This window comes from Mobula birostris, chromosome X (assembly GCF_030028105.1).
Source record: "Mobula birostris isolate sMobBir1 chromosome X, sMobBir1.hap1, whole genome shotgun sequence".
NCBI classification, from domain to species: Eukaryota; Metazoa; Chordata; class Chondrichthyes; order Myliobatiformes; family Myliobatidae; genus Mobula; species Mobula birostris.
In genome coordinates, this window is record NC_092402.1 from 58018932 (window position 1) to 58045269 (window position 26338).

Genomic DNA, 26338 nt, shown 5'->3' on the forward strand with positions numbered 1-26338 from the left:
CGGTGGTGGGGAAACTGCTGGAGCCAGTTATCAAAGATATGATAACAGCACATTTGGAAAGCGGTGAAATCATCGGACAAAGTCAGCATGGATTTGTGAAAGGAAAATCATGTTTGACAAATCTCATAGAATTTTTTGAGGATGTAACTAGTAGAGTGGATAGGGGAGAACCAGTGGATGTGGTATATTTGGATTTTCAGAAGGCTTTTGACAAGGTCCCACACAGGAAATTAGTGTGCAAACTTAAAGCACACGGTATTGGGGGTAAGGTATTGATGTGGATAGAGAATTGGTTAGCAGACAGGAAGCAAAGAGTGGGAATAAACGGGACCTTTTCAGAATGGCAGGCAGTGACTAGTGGGGTACCGCAAGGCTCAGTGCTGGGACCCCAGTTGTTTACAATTTATATTAATGACTTGGATGAGGGAATTAAATGCAGCATCTCCAAGTTTGCGGATGACACGAAGCTGGGCGGCAGTGTTAGCTGTGAGGAGGATGCTAAGAGGATGCAGAGTGACTTGGATAGGTTGGGTGAGTGGGCAAATTCATGGCAGATGCAATTTAATGTGGATAAATGTGAAGTTATCCACTTTGGTGGCAAAAATAGGAAAACAGATTATTATCTGAATGGTGGCCGATTAGGAAAAGGGGAGGTGCAACGAGACCTGGGTGTCATTATACACCAGTCATTGAAAGTGGGCATGCAGGTACAGCAGGCGGTGAAAAAGGCAAATGGTATGCTGGCATTTATAGCAAGAGGATTCGTGTACAGGAGCAGGGAAGTACTACTGCAGTTGTACAAGGCCTTGGTGAGACCACACCTGGAGTATTGTGTGCAGTTTTGGTCCCCTAATCTGAGGAAAGACATCCTTGCCATAGAGGGATTACAAAGAAGGTTCACCAGATTGATTCCTGGGATGGCAGGACTTTCATATGAAGAAAGACTGGATGAACTAGGCTTGTACCCGTTGGAATTTAGAAGATTGAGGGGGGATCTGATTGAAACGTATAAAATCCTAAAGGGATTGTTCCCGATGTTGGGGAAGTCCAGAACGAGGGGTCACAGTTTGAGGATAAGGGGGAAGCCTTTTAGGACTGAGATTAGGAAAAACTTCTTCACACAGAGAGTGGTGAATCTGTGGAATTCTCTGCCACAGGAAACAGTTGAGGCCAGTTCATTGGCTATATTTAAGAGGGAGTTAGATATGGCCCTTGTGGCTACGGGGGTCAGGGGGTATGGAGGGAAGGCTGGGGCGGGGTTCTGAGTTGGGTGATCTGCCATGACCATAATAAATGGCGGTGCAGGCTCGAAGGGCCGAATGGCCTACTCCTGCACCTATTTTCTATGTTTCTATAAAGATCCATTTTTTTTTAGTAATTATAACACCTAAATATCTAAACGAATCCATGACTTTAAAAGGAGTATTATCATATATAGAGACAGATTCATTTAAAGAAAACAATTTACTTTTACTAAAATTTATTTTATATCCTGAAAAATCTCCCAATTCATTGAATAATTTTAGCAAGGCAGGAATAGATTCTTCGAGATTAGATATATAAACCAATAAATCGTCAGCGTAAAGAGAAATCTTATGAATGGTCTCATTCACAAAAATCCCATGAATAATTTTAGCTACACGAAGAGCAATAGCAAGGGGTTCTAATATTAAATTAAATAACAAATAACTTAATGGACAATCTTGTCTTGTCCCCTGTAAAAGCTGAAAAAAGGAGACCTACAGTTGTTAGTAGCAACAGTAGCAATAGGAGCTTTATATATCATTCTAATCTAATTATTAAATCAACACTAAAGCCAAATTTCTCTAAAATATTAAATAAATATTTCCATTCAACTCAATCGAACACTTTTTCAGCATCCAAAGAAACGACACATTGTGGAGTTTTAAAAGGGGACGAATATATAATGTTAAGTAGGCACCGAACATTTGAAAAAGAATAATGACCCTTTATAAAGCCTATATGAGCTTTAAAAATAATTTTACCCAAAATATTCTCCAACCAATTGGGCCATTATTTTTGACAGAATCTTAGCATCAACATTCAATAATGAAATAGGTCTATGTAAGGCACAGTCAGTAGGATCTTTATCCTTTTTAAGAATTAAAGAAATAGAAGCCTCATAGAAAGTAGAGGGTAAATCGCCATTCACAAAAGAATCCTTAAACATTTCCAACATATATGGAGAAAGCAATTTTCCAAATTTTTTATAAAATTCTACAGGATAGCCATCAAGTCCAGGGGCCTTACCAGATTGCATTAAAAAAATAGCTTTATGAATTTCGGCTTCAGTAGTTTGGGCATCAAGCGTTTTTTGATCCTCAACAGAAATTTTAGGAAAAGCAATCTTTCATAAGAAAGCATTCATTTCAGAAGTATGTACTAGACATTGAGATTTATAAAGTTCAGTATAAAAATTTTGAAAAATCTTATTAACTTCTTCATATTCCCAAGCCAAGGTACCATCTTTCCTAGGAATTTTCAAAATTTGCCTTTTGGCTCTAGCCGTTTTTAATTGAGATGCAAGCAGTTTGTTATTTTTATCTCCAAACATATAAAATTGGCTCTTTAACTTAAGCAAATAGCCTTCAATAGGATGAGTTAGTAATAGGTTATATTGTGATTGAAGTTCCACCCTTTGTTTGAATAAATCAATATTAGGGGAAATTGCATAAATATTATCTAAGTCTTTAATTTGTTTTGAAATCCTATCTAATTCTACTTTAGTCTGTTTTTAAGCTTAGCTGAATAAAAAAATAATCTGACCATGTAAAAATGCTCTAAATGTATCCCATATAATTAATTTGGATGTGCCCCCTATATCATTAAAAAGAAAAAAATTCTTTTATCTGGGTTTCAATGAAACTGACAAAGTTGAAATTTTGCAGTAATGTCTGAGACATGCACCATGGTGGACGGGCAAGAATGGTATCCTCAAATTCAAAAGACAAACTCAAAGGCGCATGATCAGATATAGCAATAGCGTCATATTCACAATTTTTAACACTAGGCAAGAAGCAGGGATCGATTATAATATAATCAATCCTCGAATTATTTTTATAAACATGTGAAAAGAAAGAATATTCTCTGTTATCAGGGTGCAGATACCTCCATAATTCGATCAATCCAAAATCGATTAAAAAGGAGTAAATAAGTGACACAGAGCGATTTGGAAGTCGCTGATTGGTTGAGCTCTTGTCAATCATAAGGTTTAAACAACAGTTAAAATCCTCACTCATTATCGACATATATTCATTTAAATCAGGCAGTAAAGCAAATACCTTTTTAAAAAAAGAAGGATCATCTAAGTTAGGACCATACAGATTGACCAAACCAACTTTTCCGTTACAGATCACTCCTTTAACAATTAAAAGTCTACCATTAGAATCTGACTCAATATCCTCTTGAATAAATATATTGGATTTAATAAAGATGGACACGCCTTTAGCTTTACTCCGAGAAATAGAGTGGAACTGCGAACCTCTTCACCATCCAAAAAATCTATTTTGATCTCCCGCCCTGATATGTGTCTCTTGAACAAAAATTATATCAGGTTGGAATCGATTAATAATTTTAAAAGTCTTTTTTCGTTTGATAGAATGATTCCAACCATGTACATTCCAACTTATTACATTAATCCATTTAAATACCATACTATAATTTTATTCTACTTAATACATGCGCAGAACACGTACCAATACGGGATGATCATAAATGGCGGCGATGAAGAATACAACCGCATAGAAAACACACATGCTCCGGAACCATCCAATGGGAAAAGCTTCTAACTCTAACCCCACCCCCCCTCCCCAAAAGCCCAAGGGAAAAGCAAGCAACCTATGATAGAATACGAAGCCAGGGACCGCTCTGTCTGTACAGAAAAAAAATTTTTAAAGGATTTTCTTTCCCTCCCCCTAGTTAATGAAAAAAAACCGAGTGACCTTGTAAGAAAAACAATAAAGTCTCAACCAAAAAAAATGTTCACATTCCAGGATCAATTAAACAAGAAAGAACCAAAATAATGTTATCTCTTAAAAAGACAGACCAGCGCCATTTTTAAGTTTAACATTAAATCCCTGAACATTAAATTGGTTATAAGACACTATAATAAAGCAACAAAAACTAACATCAAACCAGATATTAGGTTAAAGAAACAAATTCCATTATCTTCTTTTCTCAGTCAAATGTCCGAGTAACCATTTAAACAGTCATACTTGATCCATAAATCTTCTTTCCAAAAGAAAACCAATAATATGCAGTAATGAACAAATCTCCTTATCTTGTTAGTCTCTCAGTGGAATATCCAAGTAACCTTCATAAGTTTTCTTTCCAAAATGCAAATAATATACAAACAACCTTTCAGATAGTTCATTCAATAGCGGCGGCAGGTATAGTTTGAACGAAGTCCAATGTGGCTTTTGGATCAAAAAATGTACGAGGAGGAGAATTAGGAGGAAAAATTTTAATTCTTGTCGGGGAACGCAAAGAAGGAAACAATTTCTTATCATATGCCTGTTTCATTACCAGAGCAAATCTTGACCTTTGTTCCATTGCCTCCTTCAGATAACCTTCATAAAAACAGAGCTTGGATTCCTTAAATCTAATAACTCTCTGTTTTCTTGCCTGTTGCATTATTTGATCTTTAATTTTAAAGTGATGAAAACAAACCAAAACAGATCTTGGCTTATTTGGATCTTTAGATTTCGAAGTAAAAGCTCTGTGTGCTCTTTCTATAGCAGGTGGCTGTGATAATATGGTAGGAAATAAAGTATGAAAAAGCTTACCAAAGTAATCAGTTAACTCTCCATCTTCAGCTCCTTCTTGCAGCCCAACAATTCGTATGTTCTTTCGGCGAGACCTAGCTTCCAGGTCTATAATCTTATTTTGATATCTTTCCAAACGGGTTGTAGCTTCAAACAATTTTTGCTTAGTTATCTTCAATTCCTCTTCGTGTGTAATAACTTGAGTTTCCAAATCTTTAAGTTTTCCCAGAAGTGACTTCATTTCATTACTATTCTTTTCCAATTGGTCTTTAATTGATCCACTCTGATCTTTAATTGCACTCAGTGTCCGAACGATATCTTCAGCCCATGGTGGCATTTCATCAGATCTTTCCTTTTGCATCTTTCTTTTCCCATTACCTTTGTCACTAGGTTCAGACAAGTTCTTCCCACTCTTTGTAGACATAGACATATTGTTCCCCCTCAAAAATCAGCAAATAAAAATTTTTAATTCGAAGTTTAAACTAGGGGAAGGGAAACAAAACTAAGAGCAACACAAGATTGCTGCTATTCCATTCGCAGACGGGCGCGGTCTCCTGTAATTTCCTTCATTCCACTGAAATACTGTACTGACACATTTAAATTTTGTTTCACCTTCTCAGGTTTCAAAGTGAACTCGATCATATTGTGATCACTGTTCCCTAAGGGTTCCTTAACCTCAAGCTCTCTTATTGCCTCCGGTTCATTGCACAGCACTCAATCCAGCACAACCGATCCCCTAGTGGGCTCAACAACCAGCTGTTCTAAAAAGCCATCCCTTAGACATTTTACAAATTCTCTCTCTTGAGATCCAGTACTGGTCTGGTTTTCCCAATCCACTTTCATGTTAAAATCCCTAATGATTGTCATGACATTGCCCTTCTGACAGCCTTTTCTACCTCCTGCTGTAATTTGTAATCCACATCCTGGCTGCTGTCTGGAGGCCTGTATGCAACTGCCATTAGGGTCCTTTTACCCTTGTCATTTTTTAACTCAACCCATGGAGACTCTACACCTTGCGGTCCTATGTCATCCCTTTCTAATGATTTAATATTAATTACTATACACGGAACCACACTACCCCCTCTGCCTACTGACCTATCTTTCCGACACACCGTATATCCTTGGACGTTCAGCTCCCAATGGCAGCCATGCTTTAGCCAAGTTTCAGAGATAGCCATAACGTCATACTTGCCCATCTGTAGCTGATTTTCAAGATCGTCTATTTTATTTCCTATGCTGCATGCATTCAAATATAACACTTTCAGTCCAGTATTTGTTGCTTACTGTTTTAATTGCACCACCCCTCTATTGCCCTGTAAATCATCCCACTAGCTGTGATTATGACTCATCTCCTGCCTGCCCTTTCTATCATCTCTGTTGCATGCTATCTTTGATTTATTTCTGTTTCCCCCTTCCTCAGCCCTATCATTATGGTTCCCATTCCCCTGCCAAATTAGTTTAAACCCTCCCTGCTAGTATATTGGACCCCTTTTTGTACAGGTCATACCTACCCCAGAAGAGGCCCCAATGATCCAGGAACCCGAAGCACTGCCCCCTATACCAGTCTCTCAGCCACACATTAATATGCCTGATCATGCTATTCTTGTGCTTGTTAGCACGTGGCACAGGCAACAATCCTGAGATTACTACCCTGGAGGTCCTTCCTACCCAACTCCCTGAATTCTCTCTTCAGGACCTCCTCCCTTTTTCTACCTATATCATTGGTATCAACATGTACCAAGACTTCTGGCTGTTCACCCTCTCCCTTCAGAATACTCTGCACCCATTTGGAGACATCTCTCTATCAGGCTGACAGAACCTCCTGCCTGTTCCCCTCAGTATGGAATCTCTTATGACTACTGCATTCCTCATCTTCTTCTCTCCCTACTGCACCACGGAACCAGATTCACTGCCAGAGCCCGATCGCTATGGTCATCCTCTGTCAGGTCATGCCCCCCTCAACAGCATCCAAACCGAGATAGCGATTATTGAGGGGGATGGCCACAGGGGTCCTCTCTACTATCTGAGCTCTTCCCTTCCCTTCCCTGACAGTCACCCACTTATCTAACTCCTGCAGCCTCGGGATGACTAAATCCCTGCAGCTCCTATCTATCTCCTGCTCACTTTCCCTAATAAGCTGTAGGTCATCAAACCGTAGCTCCAGATCCCTAATACACTGTCTTAGGAGCTGCATCTCTGTGCACCTGGTGCAGATGCGGCCATCTGGGAGACTAGAAGATTCTCAGGATTCCCACATCTGACACTCAGAGCAAAGCACTCTATTCTTCAAAAAATGCAAGGAAAAAGCAAAGTCCATTTACCCACTTGCCTTGCTGAAGCCCGAATGAGCCAAAGCCCTACCACCCTGACTCAGACAGCTCCGTCGATGACCACTTTGCTAGGCAGTGTCTTCCTTTTATACCTGAACCTTCCGTGTTCTCCAACATAACTTCAGGTATAACTTCAATCACAGGTGTACCCTGATAGTTGAACATTAACATAACCCTTAGTTGTGGTGAAGATTTGTTTTAATTTAATTTGGCAGCTATGTAAAGGTTTCCTTTGCTACTGCAAAAGGGCTGGGAACATGTCTGGCAGCCAATCAGAAAAGGCTTCCTTTATTCCCACTCTTAGCCTCCTGCCAATCAGCCACTGCTCTATCCATGGAGTATCTTTCCTGTAGTACCATGGGCTCTCTTCTTGCAAAGCAGCCTCGTGTGCGGCACCTTGTCAAAGGCCTTCTGAAAATCTAAGTACACAACATCCAGCAATTTTTCTTTGTCTAGCCTGCTTGTTATTTCCTCAAGGAATTTCAGTCGATTTGTCAGGTAAGATTTTCCCTTAAAGAAACCATGCTGACTTTGGTCTCCAGATACCCCAAAACTTCAACCTTAACAATCAACTCCAACCACTGAGATCAGGCTGGATGGCCTGTAATTTCCTTTCTTCTGCCTCCCTCCCTTCTTGAAGAGCGGAGTAACATTTGCAATTATCCAGTCCTCTGGAACCATGTCAGGTTTTGTGATTCTTAAAAAATCATTATAGGAACATCAGTCGGCTATATCTGATCTTCAAAAATCCACGCAGCAAAATGAACTTAAGATGGAGAAAATCGAAGAAACAATTAATGTAATGAAGAAGAAACTTGACTTTCTGACCTTTAAAAACTCTGGTTTAGAATCCAGAATGCGACGGCAGAATCTTCGAATGATTGGGGTGCGTGAAACTGTTGAATCTGATAACCCTACGAAGTATTTTTCTCAACTTTTAAAAGATGCATTTCCTACTGTATTTCCTGACTAACCACCGTTATTGGATCGCGTTCACAGAGTTCCATCATACTTGTCTAAGTCAGATAAACCTCGACATGTCATCTTACGCTTTCATTACTTTCAAGACAAGGAGAAACTGTTTCATTTTGTTCGATCTAAAGGTTACATTGATTTTTTGGATCTTAAGTTCCGATTCGTGGAGGATTTCAGTAAACCAATTCGGGATCAACGGGTTCATTACAGATCTGTGATGTCAGAACTCTACAAGATGGATTTAAAACCAGCACTGCTTTACCCTGCACGTCTAAGGATTCGTACGTTGGATGGAGCCCTCCGTTTTTTTGAATCTCCATCGGATGCCCAGAGTTATCTGGATCAATTTTCACCTTCAACATCTTAATCGTAATTTTTAACTATCCGTTTGATCGGAGGTTGTGAATTTGTCAGTCTTAATTTTTTTTTTGCCTTATATGGGCAGAAAAGTTTATTTTTGATTAATTAATATGGTTGCTAAACTTTCTTTCTATCTGCGTCATTCCTTTCTTTTTCCCAGGGGATTCTGGGTGGTTATTCCCTCACCGTCATTCTACGTATTTCCTTTGAGGCCTTAAATTTTGTAGTTTTTAAATCTACTTCTTTTTGTAGGTTTTCATAACTAGTTTATGTTAATAATTTCATTTCTTTTTTTGTTTACTCATAGGGTCTGGGGTTTGTTGTGTTTTTTTTATATTTTTTGGCTTTTTCTCCGTTATATTAAGTGTTTGTTTTAATTGATTTACCTTTTTTTATTCTTTTACTGTTTTATAACTAGCTGATCTTTTTTATATTTACACTTTTTTTAGGGAGCGTATACCGGAAGCCATGAGGGTAGTTCTAGTGCTTGCTTCTTTTCTGGCTGGTCTGTGTTAGATTTAGCCTTGGGGTCATGGGGTGGGGGGTGGTGGGAGGGGCTTCATATTTTAGTTTCTTTCTTCTTGGGCTATGTACACTATTGAAGTATTGGTTGCGTTCTCCTTCCCGGTATCTCTTATTTGTTCTGTTCCCTTTCCGGGTTCATGGGTCGAGCCTATCGTCAATCCTCCTTGTTGCGGGTTGACTTTAGGGTTTATGGAGCCTATTGTTAATTTTGTCTCCTGGAATACTAATGGTCTTAATCATCCTATTAAAAGGAAAAAAGTTTTTAAAGTGTTCCGGAGACTTAAAGCACAAATTTTATTTTTACAAGAGACCCATGTGCGGAGGGGGGACAGACTACGTTTTTTTTAATTCTGGAAGGAACAACAGTTTCATTCGAACTCCAACGCTAAGATTCGAGGCGTCTCTATTTTTATAGACTCCTCAGTTACTTTTATACAACATGATATTATTTCTGATCCGAATGGTAGATTTCTACTGGTTAGTGGTCTACTATTTAATAAAAAGGTAGTTTTGGTTAATGTTTATGCTCCTAATATGGACTGTCCGGAATTTTATAAATCATTATTCAATCAGTTCCCGAATTTGAATGAGTTTTCATTGATCTGGGGCGGAGATCTTAATACCTGTTTATCTCCAGCTTTGGACCGTTCGGCTCCTCTATGGACCTTACCTAATAAATCTGCAACTTTGATTAATTCATTCCTCTCTGAGTCTGGGTCAACGGACATTTGGCGTTTTTTGCATCCTCAGGAAAAAGATTTTTCTTTTTTTTCACATGTTCACCATTCCTATTCAAGAATTGATTATTTCTTTATTGACTCTCGTCTTATTTCTTCAGTGATTAAATGTGATTATGACTCTATAACCATTTTGGATCATGCTCCACTTAAGCTTTCTATTAAAATTCAGGCCAATACACAAAATAATAGACAATGGTGTTTTAATTCGCTGCTGCTTCAGGACTCGGACTTTGTTAACTTTATGAATGAACAGATTGATCTTTTTTTTACAATCAACTATACAGAGGATATTTCTGTGAACATTCTTTGGGATACTTTTAAAGCTTATATTCGTGGTCAGATTATCTCGTATTCTGCTGCTTTGAGGAAGAAGCTGAAGCAGGAGGAGTTGGTAATTGTGGACAAGATTAAGGAAATTGATAAGAAATATGTTACAGCTCCCTCTGAGGAGTTATATAAACAAAGAACTGAACTTCAAATGGAACACAGTTTATTACTTTCGTCCTCGATTGTAAACCAATTAAAGAAAACAAGAAGTGAATTTTATGTACACAGTGACAAAATTGGCAAACTGCTGGCTAACCAATTGAAGTCTAATTATGCTAAATCTCAAATTAATCAGATTTATAATCAAAATGACCGACTGATACTTGATCATGCGGGGATTAATCAAACCTTCTGTGATTTTTATTCTTCCTTATATCAATCAGAGTCTCCTCGAGACTCTAAATATATGAATGATTTTTTAGATAACCTAGACTTCCCTGAGATTTCACAGGATATGTCTTCTATGTTAGATACTCCCATTACCACTGATGAGATTAAGAATGTTATTTCCTCTATGAATTTGGGGAAAGCTCCTGGCCCTGATGGGTTTACCGTAGAATTTTATAAATGTTTTGCACCTTCATTAATCCCTTGGTTCTGTAGGGTTTTCAAGGCTTCATTAAAACTTGGTAAACTTCCCGAATCTTTCAATAGAGCGTCAATCTCTCTAATATTAAAGAAGGATAAAGATCCTGCTCAATGTGCATCTTATAGACCAATATCTTTATTAAATGTTGATTCTAAAGTTTTTTCTAAGTTATTAGCAAACAGATTAGAAAAAGTACTTCCTTTTATTATTTCGGAAGACCAAACGGGTTTTATTAAAGGTCGTTACTCTTTTTATAACATTCGCACACTGTTAAATATTGTTTATATCCCCTCACAAAATGTTCCTGAGTGTGTTATCTCTTTAGATGCTGAGAAAGCTTTTGATAGAGTAGAATGGCCTTACTTATTTAAGGTGCTTGAAATGTTTAATTTTAGCTCGAAATTTATATCCTGGATCAAACTGTTATATCATTCTCCTGTGGCCTCGGTCCGTACTAACTCCCTAAGCTCACCTTTTTTCCCTCTTTTTCGAGGCACTCGACAAGGTTGTCCTCTTAGTCCTTTATTATTTGATATTGCATTAGAACCTCTTGCAATTGCCATTCGAGAATCTCCAAATATTACTGGGATAACTCGGGACTTAAAGCCCCATAAAATATCACTCTATGCTGATGACTTACTTTTATATATTTCTAATCCTCAAAAATCCATCCCTGCTGTTTTAGAGTTATTAGCACAATTTAGTCTCTTTTCAGGTTATAAATTAAATCTTAGTAAGAGTGAACTTTTCCTGATTAATAAACAACTTCCCTTATATCATAACTTTCCATTTAAATTGATTAATAATTATTTTTTATATCTTGGGATTAAAATTACTTGTAAATACAAAGATTTATTTAAGATTAACTTTTTACCCTTAATTGACCATATTACTCAACTTTCATCTAAATGGTTTCCTTTATATTTAACTTTGATTGGTCATATTAATGCAGTTAAGATGTTTTTTTTGCCAAAATTTCTATATATATTTCAGGCATTACCAATCTTTGTTCCAAAATCTTTTTTTGATAAAGTTGACTCAAAAATTTCTTCATTTATTTGGCAAAATAAAAACCCAAGACTGGATAAAACACATTTACAGAAAGCTAAGAGAGATGGAGGTTTAGCATTACCCAACTTTAGATTTTATTATTGGGCAATTAATATTCGACATATGAAATTTTGGTTACTTGACCAGGATATACTATCCATTCCTAAATGGGTAGCATTGGAATTACAATCTGTTCAGGGCTATACACTTGGCTCTATTTTAGGTTCCTCTCTTCCTTTTGATTTGAAACGCCTCAAACAGGTATCTAACCCGATAGTTAAATATACCTTACGTATTTGGTTTCAATTCAGAAAATTTTTTGATCTTAACCAATTTGGGCTAGCGATTCCTATTTTAGGTAACATTTTTTCCTCCCTCTTTTACGGATCGTGCTTTTCAAATTTGGAAGACTAAGGGTATTTCACGGTTTTTGGATTTATTTTTAGATGGTTCCCTTATGTCTTTTGAACAATTATCTAATAAATATAATTTATCAAGAATACATTTTTTTAAATATCTACAAGTTAGAAATTTCCTAAGTACTATACTTCCTTCTTTTCCAATGCTTCCTCCTACATACATTTTAGATACTATAATTAACCTTAATCCATGTCAGAAAGGTGCATCGGCTATGATTTATAATATTATTATGAAACTTAGGAAAGCTCCATTTGATAAGATTAGGGTAGATTGGGAACAGGAATTGGGGTCTATCATTTCCGTGGATGACTGGGGGCAGATTTTACAATTAGTCAATACTTCCTCTATTTGTGCTAAACATTCCCTAATTCAATTTAAAGTTGTTCATAGAGCACATATGTCCAAAGATAAATTAGCTCGCTTTTATTCTCATATTAATCCTTTTTGTGATAGATGTTCGGGGCAGATAGCCTCTTTAACTCATATGTTTTGGTCTTGTCCTACTCTGGAAATTTTTTGGAGAGACATTTTTAATATTATCTCCAAGGTATTGAATATAAATATCTCTCCTCACCCTATTACTGCTATCTTTGGACTACCTAAAATTTCCAGTAATCTTTCCCCGTCAGCCCATAGAATGATTGCATTTCTTACTTTAATGGCGAAAAGATGTATCTTACAACATTGGAAAGAGCTTAATGCTCCAACTACCTTTTTTTGGTTTTCTCAGACGATATTATGCTTGAATTTGGAGAAAATTAGAAGTAATCTTTATGATTCCTCACTTAAATTTGAACAGACCTGGAGATCTTTTATTCAATATTTTCATTTAATGTAATTTTTTTTCTCCTCTTTTTTTTGCTCCATATTTATATACCCTTCTTGTTTTTTTTTACTGTTTTTAATGGAGGTCGGGATTGAGGACGTGATTTTAAGTTTTTTAACTCTGCTTGGTTCCAAGTTAGCCCATTGCTTTGCTTTGCTTTTAGTTAGTTGCACGGTGGTTTTTTTTGGGGTTTTTTTTTTCCTTTTCTCTATTGATATATATATATATAAAATCAGTATACTATTATGTTACCTTAGTATGTTATGTTTAAATTACATTGTTTGTATCTTTTTTTGTATTAATATCTCCTGTAATTTTATTATATTCTAACAGTGTATTAGTGCCTATATGGCTTACCTTTTTGTATACTTATTCAATAAAAAGATTTAAAAAGAAAGAAAAAATCATTATTAATGTCTCCACAATCTCTTAAGCTACCTCATTCAGAACCCTGGGATGTAGTCCATCTGGTTCAGGTGACTTATGTACTTTCAGACTTTTCAGCTTCCCAAGCATCTTCTCCCTAGTAACTCCCAACTTCACTCATTCCTGCCTCCTAACACTCTCAGACTTCCGGCATACTGCTAGTGTCTTCTAGTGACAACTGATGCAAAATATTTATTCAGTTCATTCACCTTTTCCTTGTCCCCCATTATTACCTTCCCAGTGTCATTTTCCAGTGGTCTGATATCTACCCTTGGCCTCTCTTTTTATATATCTGAAAATAACTTTTGGTATCCTCTTTGATATTATTGGCTCGCTTACCTTCAAATTTCATCTTTTCCCTTCTTATGATTTTTTAGTTGCCTTCTGGTGGTTTTTAAAAACTTCCCAATCCTCTAATTTTCCACTATTTTTACTCTATTTATATGCCCTTTCTTTTATTTTTATGTTGGCTTTGACCTCCCTTGTCAGCCACGGTTATGTCATCCTGCCTTAAGAATACTACTACTTTTTTGGGGGATTTAGTATCAAATTATTTCTTTTTTAGTCTTCTTCTCATCTCAGCTGCTTTTATTGTTTTCTCTAGTCTCTGTACTGTGAAATCTTGCAACTAGCAAGTATGGGTTAATACCAAGGGCATTTGAAACACTAAAGGATAAAATCACTGGTTCCATACTCCTTGCACTGGGGGACCTTTGGAGTCTGGATCAAACATGCAAGACTGCACTCCTTATTTTTAGCTCTGCATTCTGATGGTTGGTGTCTTCCATCCACAATTTTATGATGCTCTTCCCATTTGTTGAATGTAAATGGGAAGTGATAAAAGTTAAACCTTATTATAGGCTCATCTAATGTGGAAAAGTCTTTATAAACTGCAACATTTGATTTGTACTTTTCTGTATTTCAGTGTACCATGCAATTTATTTGGAAGAATTAACAGCGATTGAAATGACAGAGAAGATAGCTCAACTTTTCAATATTTCTCCTCGTCAAATCCACCAGATCTATAAACAGGGCCCCACGGGTATTCATGTGCTTGTGAGTGATGAGGTAAATAACTATGGAATTTTGATCAGTGTTGAGGGATTGGGAGGGGGGTGTTACTTGGTAACAAACCACCATGGTTTAGATGAGTCAAATGGTCTCCTATGATAATTTTGTGAAATGATAGCTACATGGTGGTTATTTTTCAAATACCATAGAAGTACAATTTAGCTATATTTTGATTGCAAAGTGACACACACAGAGCATAAATGTAATGTTCTAACATTGAGAAGTTGAGGAAAGCCACAGTAAGAATTGCTATATTTGAACACAATTTATGGCCATGTAATAGTTGGATACAGCTCAAGATGTTCCTTAGTGTTCCACAACTTTCAAGGGACAAAGAAGCAGCAAGATATTAAAATTTTCTGGTCAACTGAGAGCAATAAAACTCCATATAAAGTATTATGTAAAAGTGCAAGTTTGTATGTAGTGCCATCATGGTCTCTATAAGTCATGGAAGGGCTATTCATTGAAGATACTAGTTGAGATTCCCTCGAATCTGCCATTGCTTGAATCATTATGGTGGGCTGCAATTAGTGTGAGAAGTTGTTCCTTAATGACAGAGCACAATGCTTAAAAAGAGCTTATTTGCTTTCGGGACTTTTTCGCGGGCTACAATCAGCACAAGAGGTCTTTTGCTAGTGAAAGACCAATGAAAGTGACTTGGGGTGCTTTTGGGGCTTCTTGGTGCACTACAATCAGCACAACAGACCATTCAGTGGTTACACAGTGCGAGGTTTAAAAAGGCCTTGGGTGTTTTTGGAACTTTTCGGCAGATTGCAGTCATAACGATCTATTAGCCACTTGGCAGGGGCTAATAAAAAGGAGCGAGGTGTAAGTAGAGCAGTCATTGTGAGAGTGGACAGAGTTAAAGTGTTGAGGATTTGGCTCAGTAGGCTTAGGCAAGCACAGACGACGGTTCTGAGAAGTAAGTTTATAATAATTTTTTTTTTCTCTGTTAGTACTATCTTATACCCCTAGGGTTAATTTTTTCTGTGGACTACCACTTTAAAACGCTGAGAGAATGAGACTTTTGGACACTGTTGGATTTCTACTGACTACAAAATTACTTGGTTACTATGGTGAGAGAGGTGGAGTTGTTTGATGGACAATGAATGTTCATGGTTTCTCGCAGCTTGTTTTGAATAAGTAAGGTCAGATAATCCTCTCACAGACACACATAGAGAGATACATGCTCAGAGTCGAGATGGTTTTGATCAATGAAAGACACCAGTGAGTAGGGTCGCTGGTTTAAACTTTCAGTAGCCCAAAAGGGGTGAGTTGAGATCAATCCAGAGTATTGATAAACGACTCTCACAAAGTACTGCAACTAGAAGAAGTTTGCAGAGAAAGGTTTGAAACAGGAGACACTAGTGATAAAGTGATCACTGTTTGGACTCTCTTCTAAGTAGCCCGTAAGGGTGAGTTTGATTCCATTCGAATACGAAAGTGTGATTGTCACATAGTTAATCCACGGGAGTGGGTTCTCTGGTGAGGGGAAAGCCTTTGTGAATACCACGTATGTGTTTATCCATTGTCTGGGTGTGGTAGTTCACTGAGAAAGGCACCCCTGTGGCAAATCACTGTTGGAGTTATTTCGTATGTCGTGGAACTGGATAAGTGGCAATCATGTTGTGTGTTTGGGGTAACTATGTGGAATCTACCGGTATGTCTATCCTTGCCTGGGTGGTGGCTCCCTTGAAGATGGTCCCCTTTGTGATAAGCTACTATTGGTGATACTTCGTGTGTGGAGTGGAACAACTTCGGAGATAAATCCTACTGCTATTGTTATTTTGTATTGCTGTCGTGGAATCTGTGGAATATCGACATAATTGCCTTCTCACAACATTCGCCTTTGGATTACAAATATCTCACGTTAATTAACCTGAGGATTGAACTGAACTTCCTTACATACAATCTGTAACTCTTGCCACCTGAGCTTGAATAAGTTTGGGAACTTACACCTATACACCTATATATGCATAACACTGCTAACTTTTGATCACCTGGTTAAGTTACTATATTTAGTAGTTACTAATAAAGATAGTGGATTTTAACATCAAAAACAGACTCCAGGTGTGTTCTATTGCTGCTGATACTTTTACAGTGTTGCATGCATGTAACCGGTACTTTCCCCAGGGTTGTGTGTACGTAACAGTACATAGCTAGTACACTGAGAATGTGTCCAGAGTTAGTGGTATGTTCCTTGTGTGAAACCTCCAGTCTTCCTGATAACTACATCTGCATGAAGTACACAGAGTTGCAACTCCTTAGAGACCGTGTCAAGGAACTGGAGCTGCAACTGGATGAATTTCGGTTCATATGGGAAAATGAGAGGTAATAGATAGGAGCTACATGGGGGTAGTCACCCCTAAGTTGCAGGGAGCAGGTAACAGGGTGGCTGTCAGGAGAGTTAATGGGAATAGGCAACCAGTGCAGAATACCCCTGTGGCGGTTCTCCTCAATAGTACCTGTAGAGCTTTGGATATTGTTGTGGGGACGACCTACCAGAGGGAAGCCGCAGCGACCTGATCTCTGGCACTGGGTCTGTCTCTGTGGCTCAGAAATGAACTGAGGAGAAAAGGAGTGCAGTCGTGATAAGGGATTCCATAATTAGAAGAGCAGACAGCAGATTCAGTGGATGTGTAAGAGACACCTGGTTGTTATGTTGTTTCCCAGCTGCCAGGGTCAGGGACATCTCAGATCCGGTCAACAGCATACTAAGAGGGGAGGGTGAACAGCCAGAACAATGAAATGGTTAGGAAAAGGGAGGAGGTTCTGAAGAGAGAATGTAGGGAGCTAGGTAGAACGCTGAAAAGCAGGACCTCCAAAGTGGTAATCTCTGGATTGCTGCTTGTGCCACACACCAGTAAAGGTAAGAATAGGGTGATTTGGCAAATGAACGTGTGGCTGAGGAATTGGTGCAGGGGGGAGGGTTTCAGATTTCTGGATCATTGGGATCTCTTGTGGGGAAGGTTCAAAGGTCCAGTTTAATGTCAGAGAAATGTATACAATATACATCCTGAAGTGCTTTATCTTCACAAACATCCACAAAAACAGAGGCATGCCCAAAGAATGAACGACGGATAAACGTAAGAGCCCCAAAGTCCCCCTCAGCTCCCACCTTCCCGCACAGAAACGGCAGCAAGCAACAATCCCCCCTCCCCCCACCGGCAAAAAAAGCAAGCATCGATACCATCACCGAGCACTCGAGCGTGAGCAAAGCAATAGCAAAGACACAGACTTGCAGTTACCCCAAAGACTTCGCGTTACACCTGGTATACGACATACCACAGATTCTGTCTCTCCCTAATAAGGGAGAAAAAGCTGTCTCCATTTTCCCAGCGAGCGGGGAGACAAAACAAATAACTCACTGGTTTACAATGTTAAAAAGTTCGTTATGTAGCTTTTTTTCGAGCTCTGTGCCCGAAGATCCCAAAACTCCAGGGTCTTCAGGCTCACAGCAGCTATCCTGACTCCCCCGACGACACACAGGTTTCTTGTCATGACACCAACCCTCGATCTGCCTGTCTCTAAAGCTCCGAGATCTTAGGCTTTCGAATTCGAGCCAGACTGTCAGGCTGAACCCTTGGCATGCCAAACAACCAGCAGTCCTGAAACCCTGAGAACGGGTCCCATTCCCACAAAGATCCAAAGTCAGCATGTAACTACAGGTCAGGGTCTTCAAAAGAACCTGTACAAAAAGGACAGGTTACACCTGAACCCGAGAGGGATTAATATCTTTGTGGGCAGGTTTGTTAGAGCTGTTGGGAAGGGTTTAAACTTATTTGGCAGGGAGATGCGAACCACAGTGATAGGACTGAGGATGGGGTAGTTGATATACAACTAAATGCAGTGTGTAGTGAGACTAAGGAAGGATAGGCAGATGTTAGGGGAACATTGCAGTCAGTGAGATAAGTTGAAGTGTAACAGGGGGCCAAAATCAAAAAGGGTGATGAATACAGGACTGAAGGGTGTTATATTTGAATGCACGCAGTGTATGGAATAAGGTAGATGATCTTGTAGTGCAGTTAGAGATTGGCAGGTATGACGTTGTGGGCATCACTGAGGCATGGCTGAAAGAAGATCAGAGTTGGGAGCTTAACGTCCAAGGATACACATTGTATCGAAAGGGCAGGTAGGTAAGCAGAGGGAGTGGGGTTGCTATATTGGTAAAAAATGAAATCAAATCCTTAGAAAGTGGTGACGTAGGATCAGAAGATGCAGAATCATTGTGGATAGAGTTAAGAAAGTGCAAAGGTAAAAAGACCCTAATAGGAGTTATACTGGTCTCTGAACAGTAGCCAGGATGTGGGCTACAAATTACAATGGGAGATTGAAATGGCATGTAAAAGGCAATGTTACAATAGTCATGAGTGATTTCAATATGCAGGTAGACTGGGAAAAATCAGGTTGGTGCTGAATCCCAAGAGAAGGGATTTGTAGAATGCCTGTGAGATGACTTTAGAGCAGTTTGTGTTTGAGCCCACTAGGGTAAAGGCAATTCTGGATTGAGTGTTGTGTATTGAACCAGATTAGATTGGGAAATTTAAGGAATTCTCAGGAGGCTGTGATCATATGATAGAATTCACCCTGCAGTTTGAAAAGGAGAAGCCTTATTATAGTACAGTAAAGGAAATTACAGAGGCATGAAAGATCCGCTGGTCAAAGTTGATTGGAAGGGGACATTAGCAGGGATGACAGCAGAACAAAGAATTCTAAAGGGAGGCTGAGGCAACGTGGCTGACAGGGAGATCAAAGCCAACATAAAAACAAAAAAGAGGGCATATAATATAGCAAAAAATAGCAGGAAGGTAGAGGATTGGGAAGCTATAAAAAACTAACAGAAGGCAACCTGAAAGAAATAGGTATGACTTTAGTTGCAGTGATGGGCATTTGGTTACAGAGAACAAAGGGGACATTTGTGATATGGCGGAGACATGGTTGTCCAGGTAACACAAATGTTGTTGACACAGTCCACAGGAGGGCACTACCCCTCTCCTCCATTGCAGTACTCCGAGGTTTGGTGGTTTGATCTACCATCCATAACACACTCTCCTGTTTGTGGTACTCTCATGTGTGCCACTGGTGGCGATGTGACACCTGTCCTTTTACTACTTCTCACCATCCAGGGACATAAATAGTCTTTCCAGGTGAAGCAGTGATATACTTGAACTTCCAGTTTAGTGTAATGCATTTGATGCTCACAGCAGTGTCTTTGCCACATTGGAGAAACCACACATGTCTATGACTGCTTTGCAGAGCACTGTTCAGTGAACAGGGATGACCTGACATCTCCTGCACTTTCCAAAGAACCCCAGTGTGGGCTTGAGCAGCACCTCATCTTCCCCCTGGGCACGCAGCAGCCCTGTGGTGTCAATAATGAGTTCAATTTCAGATAACCAACCTTTCCTGTATGTGTCAAAACTGACCAATTCATTTTTTTTGTAATTTATTTTTTATTGAATTTCATCATCAAACAGATATTTCCATAAGATGTATTTCAGATACTGTACATATATATCATATAATATTTGTCACAAATCTCCATATAATATTTATCTGAGGTAGACACTTAGAAAGGAGAGGAAAGAAAGAACAATCAAAAGAAAAAAAACTATGTACAGAGTAGGGAGTGATTTTTTTTACAACATATTCATTGACTTGTGAGAATAAAATCAGGCCTATGAGGTGTTATGTAGTTAAACCATTTTTTTCCAGTATGAATAAAATTGTTCCAACTTATGATTAACAGATGCTGTTATCTTCTCCATTTTGTAAATGTCCATTGTAATTTCCATCCATACATTTAAAGTTGGGCTCTCCTGTGATAACCATTTTCTGATAAGAGTTTTTTTTACCAGCCACCGGCAGTACATTCATTAAATATTTATCTCTTTTCAACCATTCTTGAGGTATATACCCAAAATATATGGTCTTACTCTCTAAGGGTATTTCACATTTAAAGGTGTCTTGTAGGGCATTATGTATCCCACTCCAACAGTCTTTGATAACGGGGCATTCCCAGAAAATATGATACTGGTTTGCATTTTGATTTCCACAATTTCTCCAGCAAACAGGAGGGTTACTATCATAATGGGATTTCTGAGAGGGTGTAATAAAATATCTTATCGAGTTTTTCCACCCGAACTCCCTCTATTTCTGTGAACCGGTACGCTTCCACTGATTGTCCAGTCTTCCTCAGAAATTATTATCCCTCCTTCCTTCTCCCATTTTGCTTTAATGTATGAAGTCGAATGTGTTTTAAGATTTGACAAATCCTTATACTCGCTTGAAGTTATTTTACTACTGTTGTCTGAATTATATGCTTTTCTAAACAGCTCTATCAGACATGTACTTGCCTTGGTTACATTTTTAACCGTCCTATTAACATACTGTCGCACCTGTAAATCCTGGTAAAAGTCTTGTTTTTCTAATAAGTGTTTCTCTTTGAGCATTTCAAAACTGAACAGTGTTCCTCCTTTCATTATATTGCAAATAGCTGTTATTCCTTTAGCTGTCCAGTCCTTAAATCTAGCATCCAGTTTATTCGGCGTAAAATCCGAGTCATATGCACACCATTTAAGAATTGCAATGTCTCTCTCCAGTTCATATTCTTTTATAATAGTTTTCCATATTTTAAGAGTCCATTCCACCCACGGGTTGTCAATATTATTTATGTAACTTTGTAGGTTGTTATCAGCCAAAATTGCCTGTATGGGGATGGAAAGTATCCTCTCCTTAATGTTCTTCCATTGAGTGTCATATGATGGGTTGCACCAGCGTATCATGGCTCTCAACTGTGCTGCAAAATAATAATCTCTAAGAGAAGGTAGGCCCCATACCCCCTTTTCCTTGGCTAATTGCAAAGTTTTGAGACAAACCCTAGGCCTTTTACCTTGCCATATATATCTTGATAGCATTTTGTTCCATTCATTGAATTGATTTTGGTTAATCTCTTTTGGTAGGGTCTGAAAGAGATACTAAACAACGGGGTGACCCGTTGGGGCACCCTTTGAGAGAAGGGTAGTGCAGTCTGATATGAGCAGAATCAACATTAAATTTTCCTGAATGCTATTGGTATCACTTTGCTTTGGAAAGTGGAGTAGAAAACCTCAGTTTATTAAAGAAGAATGGCGCGTAGCAAAGCAAATATAGCTGCTCCTCAATTAACGAAGGATGCTTTTGATGGCATTATTTCTGGTTTATCTGCCACTCTTGTGTCTCTTGTTGTCATTCTGGAGACGTGCAGCCCTTTCATCCCTCGTCTCTTCATCTCTTCTGCTGTTTGTTGTTTGTCTCTGATCCTGGAGACGTGCATGCCTCCCCTCCTCTGTCTCTTCTTTTCTCATCTTTTTTTGTCCTGACTCTTTGATCCTGGAGTCATGCGGCCCTGGCCTCATCCGATTCTTGTTCTCTCCCTCTCCTTGCCATTTCCCGACAACGTTTGGCATCATCTCTTGACCATAATGTCCCCCTTCCCTTTCCATGCAGCATAATTAGACTGACCATTTTTTTTTATCCCAATGCTGGATAGAAGATATGAAGCACTAACACCAAAGGATGCTGATTGTTCTTGATGATGTGGTTGGCGCTCTCCTAGATGGATGTGATATAGTCACCGCTGTCCTTTGACTGCAGAAAAGGGTTTTATGGGTGTCTCGAAGTACGTCATTACAATAATATTTAATTATCTCTTATTGATGGGTGGCAATTAGATCTGTCCCAATCCTGCACATGCTGATGGTGATTAGCAGAATGTGAGCCCTCGAAATCCCTCCCCCGCCCTTCCCCCATCCCAGTTTCACTCTGCCCCCTCCCCCAGCTGGGAGGGATTTCGAGGGCTCACATTCTGCCTATCACCTCCCTCATGGTTCCGCCTCCTTCTACTACCCATTGTGCTTTCCCCTATTCCTCCCTCGCCTTGCCTGCCTATCCCCTCCCTGCTTCCCCTCCCCCACCTCTTTATCTTTCCCCTTCCTGGTTTTTCACCTGGAACCTACCAGCCTTCTCCTTCCAACCCTCCCCCACCTTCTTTATAGGACCTCTGCCCCTTCCCTCTACAGTCCTGACGAAGGGTCTCGGCCCGATACGTTGACTGTTCGTTTCCACAGATGCTGCCCGACCTGCTGAGTTCCTCCAGCGTGTTGTGAGTGTTGCTTTGACTCCAGCATCTTTTGTGCCCCTGAAATAGAGCTGCCCTGCCCTTTTGCTCCGGTAGGTGTCACTGCTGAGGCTAGCCGTGCGCGTGCGTCGGGCTGTCACGTCCTGATTTCCATGATGGCCGATTGGCTCTCGGGTGAAAGCCAGCCTATTGATTTTTGGCGAATGAGCAATTTTATACGAATATATAACCCTGAACTTTGCCTACATTCTGTAAGTTAGCGCATTTTAATTCGATTTAGCCAAAAAATGTGCCGCGGCACCGTTTGCGCTAATTGGAGGTCACAGACAGACAGAGCGTGAGAGTTTTAGTACTATATAGATAGTAGTCTGGGCAGTATATTCATTTTAATAGATTCAATCCTTGAACTGAGACCAAGAAAAGGAATTAGGTTCCACCTTGTTATATCTTCCTTAATTTATATATTTGTGTATATATATACATATATATATATAGGCTGATAATTGCATTCTGATAATTTTGCCAAATCTTTTGGCATAATGATGCCCAAATATTTGACGGACTTTGTTTGCCATGCCCAAGGATATCTACTTTCAATTTCTCTTGGTGGGCTATAGTTATATGAAAGTAGTTGGGTTTTATCTATGTTGATCTTGTATCCTGATAATTAGCCATATTGTTCAAAGAATTGCATCAATTTAAGTAAAGAATCTGTTGGTTGCCCTAGATAGATCAAAATGTCATCCGCGTAACAGGCTAATTTATGCTCTGCCCCTTTAATAGTAATTCCCCTGATATCTTCATTTTGTCTCATGTATTGAGCTAATGGTTCCAGATATAATGCGAAGAGTAGCGGTGACCATACACAACCCTGTCTTGTGATCCATTGATTTTAATCCTGGCAGTAGGGTTGTCATATAGTGCCTGTATGGTTTTAATATTGTGTCATGTAGACCAAATCTATGTAAAACTCTATAAAGAAAATTCCAGTTATCCAAATCAAATGCCTTTTCAGTATCCACGTTTATCATTATTGCTTCAATTTCCTTTTTTTATATGATCCATAATGTGAAGTGTCCTTCGTATATTGTCTTGTGTTTGGCATTGTTGTATGAAACCTGTCTGATCATTGTGTATCAGTGTGGGTAGAAACTCTTCTAATCGTTCAGCCATGATGGAGGTAAATACTCTATAATCCACATTAAAAACATATATTGGTCTAAATCACCCACATTCCATTTTATCCTTGCCTTCTTTCGGTCAAGCTGAGATTATCGCCTCCTTCGCATTTGCGCCTTTCTCAGGGCCCAGTTCAGTGTGGGGAGTAAAATAGGGATTAACTCACTTCTAAACTCTCTATACCACTCTGCCATATATCCATCTGATCCTGGTGACTTGCTTAATTTAAGCCTACTAATTGCAGTTTTTAGTTCAGCTTCAGTTTTATCAGCAGTCGTCTTTCTATTTTGTTCTGTGCTTAAAGTGGGTAACTCTAAAGAATTCAGGAAGGTGTCAGTTTGGGTTAAGTTTCCCCCTGGAACTTTGGAATGTAGAGTTTTGTGAAACATTTCAAAAGCTTCATGAATTTAACTTATTTTGTATCACTTTTGTTCTTGGATCCCTAATTCTATGAATTGTATTTTCTGCTATCTTTTTTTTTCAGTTTCCACGCCGGTATTTTCATAGATTTAGATCCACTTTCATAGTGTCTCTGTTTCAGAAACATTAATTTTTTTCTAATTTCTATGTAGCCAAACTATTAATTTCATTCCTAATTTTTTTAGTTTCCTCTAGTGTATCCTGTGCCAAACTCAATTTGTGTTTTTTTCTAGTTCCTTCAGCTTATTTTGTAATTCCTCTTATTTTTTTTCTTATATGAAGATATCGCTATAATATTCCCTCTTAAGACAGCCTTCAGAGTATCCCACAGAATGGGAGGTAAAACCTCTCCATTATCATTGAATTCTAAGTAAAGACCAATTTCTTGTTTAATTGGTTCCTTAAAATAGGGATCATTTGCATTTAGTTTCCAAATAGTATTCTTTGGTTGTAGGTCAAAATCAACAGATAAATATATAGGTGCATGGTCACTTACATCTATGTCCCAATTCCACAGGTGATTATATTGTCTCTATCTTTTCCAAATGTTATGAAATAGTCTATTCTTGTATATATGGAATGGGGGGCAGAATAATGAGTGTAATCCCTTCTGTCGGGGAAAAGGTCCCTCCATATATCAATTATACTAACCTCCTTAAAAAAGAGTGTTAACTTTCTTCTGTAAGGACTTTGTTTCATAAGTTTTTCTATTGGAAGAGTCTAGCTTTGGTTATAATTGTAAATTTAAGTCTCCCCCGCATGTCAAGAGACCTTCTGTTTCCGTTACCATAATATTAGTAATTTTCTGGAAGAAACTAATATCACTTCCTGGGGGTGCGTATATATTCAATAAAGTAACTGGATTTCCATCTATATTCCCCCTTACCAGAATATATATGCCCTCCTTATCTCCCATTTCAAATACTTTTTCAAAATTTAGCTTGCTTGAGATGAGAATAGCAGCTCCTCTTCTATGTCCTGATTTATATGAGGAGAAAAGCAAATTAGTGAAGCCCATTCTCTTTAATTTTCCATGCTCATTATCACTTAAGTGAGTTTCCTGTAAATATGCTACATAGGCTTGTTCTTTTTTCATTTTTGATAGATTTTTACTGTGCTTGACTGGATTCAACAGCCCATTGACATTAAAAGAAATGAATTTTACTTTGTCCTTAGCCATGTGTATTTATCTGTTAGTATATCATTGAAATTTGCAGAATATAACTTAATCGATCTACTCTCTGAACAAATAAGAGCCAAGAAACATGAATAATAAAAAAAAGGTAACGAAGGTGTGATTCCAAGGCTGGGGTCTCTAGATGATCCTGGGTTGAGCTAGAAGAAAAGTCTAGCCATGGGGGATAGCCCCTGCTACCTGTGGGTTGAGGGCCCCCGCTGCAGTACCTATAAAAGTAAGTAAAAAAAATCTATGTCCATTACACAGAAATTATTTCCCTGTGTATTCCTCCCATGTATATATTCTCATTTAGGTGGGGAAAAAGGAATGAATGAATGAATTTTTAAAAATTGAGTAATATAAAATCCACATTATATCTCGATATAGGTATATCACCGTTTATTTTTGCTTCTGTTTAGTTTATCAGCACTTTTAAAGTTAGCCAAACCTTATGGCTCTTCTGGAGGAGGTGAGGGCTGTCCTCGGAGAACTCACAGTCTCTTCCTAATATCCTTCTCTCGTCCTGTTCCCATCCCCTGCTTTCTCGGTTCTCTTACTATTTCCCAAGCAGGTCAGGATAACTGCTCAGCCAGACTTTCCCCTGGTTTGACCACGCTAATGGACAGTCCTCTGTTGTTCATGTCTGTAGTCGCCTCTTCCACCGTCTTATATAGTCGTATCCCTTCTTGGTAAAATACCCTCAGTTTAGCAGGGTACGGGGCTTGGAATTTAATCTTTTCTTGCTTTAATATTCTTTTTGCTTCGGAATACTCCTTCCGTTTCTGTAGGACCACCGGGGGGGGGGGGTTAATAATGATCGAAGTATATTAACTTCCCGTTCTAAAACACCTTCCTCTTACCCCAGACCCTTCGTAGAATCTCCGCCTTGCTCTGGAATCGAAGGAATTTAAGTACTATTGGGTGCGGTTTACTTTCTCTGTCTCCAGGAGGTCATGGGACGAGCGAACGATGTGCACTCTCGATTTCAATCTCCATAGTCAGGGGAATCTCCAGCGCTTC

General features: G+C 38.8%; 1 protein-coding gene across 3 annotated transcripts in view; it reads left to right on the forward strand.

Annotated features, from left to right (window-relative positions):
- The window catches only part of tfcp2 (transcription factor CP2), a 133072-nt gene that overhangs the window by 95195 nt on the left and 11539 nt on the right, over nt 1–26338 (forward strand). For all 3 annotated transcript variants that reach the window (XM_072249631.1, XM_072249630.1, XM_072249632.1), the window contains one exon: nt 14278–14420. In XM_072249631.1, the coding sequence (XP_072105732.1) occupies nt 14278–14420 (143 nt within the window). The remainder of the gene's footprint in view (nt 1–14277; nt 14421–26338) is intronic.